At 39.1% G+C, this 6,000-nt stretch overlaps 1 protein-coding gene across 2 annotated transcripts in view; it reads left to right on the top strand.

Annotated features, from left to right (window-relative positions):
• The first annotated feature begins 823 nt into the window (after positions 1-823).
• slc25a25b (solute carrier family 25 member 25b) overlaps positions 824-6,000 on the top strand; it is a 29,418-nt gene continuing 24,241 nt past the window's right edge. For both annotated transcript variants that reach the window (XM_053485499.1, XM_053485498.1), the window contains exon 1: positions 824-1,712. In XM_053485499.1, the coding sequence (XP_053341474.1) occupies positions 1,398-1,712 (315 nt within the window). In that variant the 5' untranslated portion in view covers positions 824-1,397. The remainder of the gene's footprint in view (positions 1,713-6,000) is intronic.

Below are 6,000 nucleotides of genomic sequence, written 5' to 3'. Positions count from 1 at the left end.
TGTGACATCTACAAAATCAGTTAACTATTAACACTGTGGCTGAAATTATATTTAAAAAAAACAATCCTCTTAGATGATCTGGAGACTGCGTTGCTTGACAAAGAGTCCCCACTCTTGCCCTACAGTTGGGACTAGACACCACAAAACATCCTTTTTCAAGTGATTCACTTCTATATAACATTAATGACATCATTGCTTGTCTGAAAATGTGAGTACAAGAAAGGAAATGTAACATTTTTATAACTTCTCAATCATTTGAAGGAACTGGTGGCTTAGTAGGTTTTGTCGCCTGCCATGTGAAGGCCTAGTTTACATTCCCACCCAACGCCGTTTCTACAAGATGTCCTGTACCTTTAGAAACACGGAGTACTGTGCTTATCCTTTACTATATTTACTATCTATATTCAAATAGCTGACTTTTGGATTCTTCTTTTTAAGTTTATACACTTTAATAGGCACTCCTGAACAGCTGCTTATTTCAAGTTATTCAATCATTGAAAGAACAAAATGCATGCAATTTTGCAAGTAGAGGTCAAGTATTTGAGTAATTGTTGGTTTATCACCCTGGCCAGAAGCTACCTGAGCTACTTTAGCATTCCTATCTCGCGCGCACATGCCTCAGTACATTCTTTTCTAAAGGAAAATGCCAGCAAATTCCCTCACGTGACTAACCGGCAGATAGAATGAGGATGGTCCGGTTTAAAGAATACGATTGGCTTGCGAGACCATCCATCATGCTTGTTTAAAACAGCCCGCCCTTTTCCTCGCAAGTCATTCACGTTTCCTTTACTCGTTAAGCTCCGCCTACTCGTAGCCGCGCCGGTATATCAGCTGTCAGCGGGCTGGTCATTCAAACCGTATTATTCGGCGGTTTTCGTTAAAAAATAACGGTTATTTATTTTTTATATTTTTTACCGAATAGGTATAAGACATAAGCGTGTTATTGTTGGAATCTGAATTTTGCGCTTATTTTCGTGAAAACGGCGTTTTAGCGACTGACCGCGCTTAGCCTCCACCTCATCACTTGTGTGTGTAACGTGCAACGGCAGTTTTACACGGATATCGCTTATATATCGCGGATAAACCAGCTCTGTTGCTATCTTATGGACAATAAATTGGATCTGTAACAATCCAAACAGACAGTTTTACCTCATCACAAATATTTGTGAGTAATATTTTTTTTTCCTCCCAGAACGAGCGGAGGGTTGAATAGTAAAGATAAAGCTAGCCGGTTAGCTTAGCTTTCAACGCTTCGACTTTCAAGACTGTGAAAAGTTGAATTAAATCTTCTCGGAAATCCGTGAAACATTTTGCGTTGTTTTATTTTTTCACACGCTAACAGTTGAAACTCCTCAAGAGTTCTCCTTATTTCGGTAGAGTCTCGCGCTTTGTGTCGCATGATGCACCGACAGGGCTCGTTTGTCTCGCCGATTCTCAGCGACGTGTTCTGCCAGTGCCGCTCCGAGGAGTACCGCGTTTCGGACCCAGGCGGCGGTGTTACTGGGGTTGATGTTGGGGTTTATACTCTGGCTTCAGCTATGAGAGACGAGTCGCATGTGGTCTGCGGGGTGTGTGGCGGCCCCGAGCAGGAGCATCGCCTCAAAGTCCTGTTCCAGATCCTGGACGTGAACAGAGACGGAGGGATCTGTGTGAACGACCTGACCATTGGACTGAAGAAACTTGGGCTCCATCGCACCGAGCATGAGCTTAGGGTGAGTGTCATGAACACACACTAACACAAAATAACTAACATGCTCACAAGGTTCTCTGGATATGTAGCCTACAAGATTAATCCATCTAGAAACCTCTGTAATCCAACTAGGGACAATGGAGGCCAATTATGATCATTGTATATATGTTTTGTACTCGCTCATCGTCTATACCGCTTAATCCAGTATACAGGGTCGCAGGGGGCCTCCAGTCTATCTCAGGAAACTCAGGGCACGAGGAGGGGGTACACCCAGGACAGGGTGTCAATCCATAGCAGGGCCCACACACATGCACACACTCCCACGCTCATTCACGTTCACACAATACTGGTAATTTGGGAACCTAATCTGCATGTTTTTGGACTGTGGGATTAAACCACACAGAGGAAACCCAGAAGATTCCAGATCCTGGAGGTGCAGGGTGACAATGCTTACCAGCACACCACGTTCTCGAAAACGTACTTTCAAAACCACATCTGAAGAGTTTCTAAATATAAAAACCCCCCAAATCATTTTTTTTCTTTCAGCATGAACCACTTTAAGGTGGTTTCTTTACTTAAAGGTCATTCTTTAATAAGTTAAAGGATCTAGACCTAATAAAACTGGTTTGTGTTACCTTATGACTGCCTAATCTTAAAATATTACAGTTCTTAGAATGGACTTCTTTACGGTTCTCTATAAACTGTTTTCATACTATTGCATTGTTGTTCTAAACAGAAATAGGTAGATAGACTTTGAGGAAAAGGTCATTCTCTGAATCTAAATCAATAAAAATCTAACAATTGTGGTAGGTTTATAATTGTTTGATTTAGTTATTCTGTAGCTCATTTTACACACAGCCGGTTCACAGGAAGATTGTGCTATTGTTGCGTCTCAAGCATTAAATATGAAAGGGCCAAAGGCAGGAACGGGGGTTGTTGTCACACCTTTATTCCAGACGCAGACCTGGTGATAGGGGCAAGACGAGATCTGGGTGAAAGAGAGAGAACACCCCTGGTTTTGGAGCGGGGGTTTGACGTTTTGGGACATGTGACATGTGACATGCCGTCAGGAGGTTTAAAACAACAGGAGCTAACTCACAGATATCTTGTACAAAGTAGAACAGATGCCGTAGTATGAAACAATGCACTCAAGGATCAGCTGAGACTGATGCTGATCAGTTGGGCCAGTTTTGGTTTTTAAATGTTTCAAGTGCAATAATTGACAGCACTGGGCTGGTTTTAGCACTAAAAGATCAAACAACATTGATTTTTTTTTACCTCTATGTATTTGGTTTTATATATGATGGGCTAGATTGTGAGAGTCAGTGGTGTAAGAACCAATTCTAGTACTGGGAGGGACTCGAAGGCAGCAGGTCTTTCAGCATTGTTAAAAAATAGGCAGTGACCTGGGGAGGCAGTGACTTTGGTGAAGGGATTTAAATTCTAGCAGAAACCCCTCGGTTTACCTTCCTTTCTGTCTTAAAAGCAGCAGATCCACTGTTTTTTTGGCGCATGTTCTACATCACACTAGACGCCAACGCTGTTCAAGTCAAGGCTTTTATTGTCGTTTCAACCATATACAGTTTAGTACACAGTGAAACGAAACAACGTTCCTCTAGGACCAAGGTGCTACATACAACATAAATTAACAAAACTAACTAGCTAACTAAGAAACCTAATTAGATGACTATAGCTGAGACCAGACAGATTTTTTAAAACAGAAAACCATCTAAGTGCAATACAAAAGGGACAACATAAAGTGCACATGCAAATGTTCAAACAAGCATGTTATCCATCACGCCTCCTCTACAAGCAGCTTGATGGCACATTACTTGTGTGAAAAGGGTGCTTGTGATTTAAAGGCCCTCATGAACAGGCAGTGGTGGCAGTGCTCTTTGTAATTTTATTTACTTTTCATCTCCTTTGTCTTGTTGTTTTGCCAGTAGTAAGCCTCATACATTTACTGCTGACGTTTAAGTCGTCACACCAAGTGTGATCAGTTGTAACTGAGAATCTTTCCACTGTCAGTCAAATGGGGGTAAAATAATTAGGACCACTTGCGTATAACATGTTAATAACGCTAATGGTTTATGCAGCGGGTTTGCAGTGCAGAACAGGATGATTGTGGGACGATTTCTGAGGGGTCCAATGGGAGAGGGTTGTGAAATTTTTGAGGGAGTCGCAGCTGAACACAAAAAGAATGAAAAATTTCATAAGGTTGATGAAATGGAAGGAATGCATTTCAAACAACGTTTGAAAAACTCACTGATGATGTAACTTAGGCCTGGTCGATATGATGATGATAATATATATATACTGCAATAGACACTTCCTCAAAAATAATTAACAGAATGTTTGATGTGTTGGCTGGTTAAAAGTGTCCTTCAAAGGAGGCTGATGGTCAGCTGATTAAAATGCTCCAATTGGCTATTTTGTCAGGTATACGTATTATATAGGTGCAAGTGTACTATGTAGTGTACTAAGTGTATTGTGTATAGTAAGTACTATTACTGATGGTATGCCATGTGTTGCTATGCACAGTTATGGGTCGTTCACATGTACATGTACACGAAAGTATCGTGTATAGATCCGCCAGAAAATGATACTTGCAAATTCTAGACACTGTCAACCACCAAGGACTGAGACTCGCATTGAGAGCCTTCAGGACCTCACCGGTTCAAAGCCCATACTGGAAGCAAATAAACCACCTCTTCATATAAGACACTTGAAACAAGCTTTCCAGGATGCAACAAAGTTAAAAACAAATTCCCAAATTCCATCTTTTATTTCAATCTTCGTATTTGCATCTGTGTTTGCATCTGTATGAGGTCAGACCAAACTACATCAAACCTTTCGGTATACGCGTCAGACCTCACATGGAAAACTTGGGCATAAATCTGGACATCCTAAGTCAGACACACTTTTGCTCAATACCGCCTTGGAGCTTGGAAAAGCTTATCAATCTGGAACTGACTTATAATAAGAAGGCTGAAACTCATTCGTATATATTCTGTCAACAAGTCCTTGAAATAAAAAGCATTTTTCCCTACCATAAACCAATATACACAATTTACCGACTCAAAATCCTGCTTACAAGCTTTGGAATCTATGTAAACAAATCACCCAATAATTACTGATATATTAATCAAGCAAACCAACTACTGAAGAACCATCAAAATATTGTTTTCTACTAAATTCCAGGACATAGTGGAATAACGGGAAATAAACAATTAACAGAAACAGAAACAATTAGCGTATGTCACATCCCACCCTCTGATTTCAAACCCCTGATAAATTAGGATATATAGAATAAATGGCAAGCAGAATGGGAAGAGTACCAAAACAACTAATTCTTCGAAATAAACCCACCAAGGCCCAACTAGGTCGTATAGACAAGGTGCCGTATAGGCCATACAAATATTACCCATGCTTATTAATTAAACGATGAAAAAGCTTCAAAATGTCAGCGCTGTAGAACTACCCTAACCATAAAACACATACTTTTGGACTGCCCAAGTTTTACTACCATAAGAAAACAATTTCTACCAGAACAAGATTTACAAAAACCAAAAAAAAAAAAAGATAAAAACATATTCTGCAAGACAAAACCAGAAAAACTTTTCTTACCTATAATAATAATTTCTATCTAAAAAATGAAACATAAAATCTTGTTCTTCTGACCAAGACCATGCTATAATGGGATCTATTATTATTATTTTATCCTTTTTTACTTTCCCACTACTCTCTAAATCACTTACATTATAACATAATATTAAATTTGTTCAAATAAATCAGCTTAATATTTGATGTGAATCTTGCCATGAAATAGCCTGTGAAGCTGATATAGCAATAAACCCTAATACAAAAAAAAAAAGTAAAAACATGTGGGAACTGCTTTGTCTGTTTTTCTTGGCTTCTGCCCTTGCTAAGCAACCATGAGCTGTGCATTGCATGATGATGAGGAACTTGCAGGATATAAAAGGATCTAAAAGGTAAAAAAAAAATATATATATATATATATATATATATTATACTTCCTGTACAAGTGTGTCAGGTACGGATATAACAGCTCAGTACTGAGCATCTGTACTGGGGTCTATATCGTCCTGTAGTGCTGAATTGGACTGGATTTGAAATGTTTTTTTTTATTTTTATGTAATGTCTAATCACATGATGCAAACTGTTGTAAAGTTCACAGACTCTGCTTGCTTGAGAAAATTATTTGCTAAGAATTTAAAGTTTCTTTGATATTAACAAAATCTAATTTAAAAAATTTTTTAAATCAGAATTGCAATACTAATCGAATCGCC

Source organism: Clarias gariepinus, chromosome 24 (genome assembly GCF_024256425.1).
Source record: "Clarias gariepinus isolate MV-2021 ecotype Netherlands chromosome 24, CGAR_prim_01v2, whole genome shotgun sequence".
NCBI classification, from domain to species: Eukaryota; Metazoa; Chordata; class Actinopteri; order Siluriformes; family Clariidae; genus Clarias; species Clarias gariepinus.
This window is presented reverse-complemented; position numbering and strand designations above follow the sequence as displayed.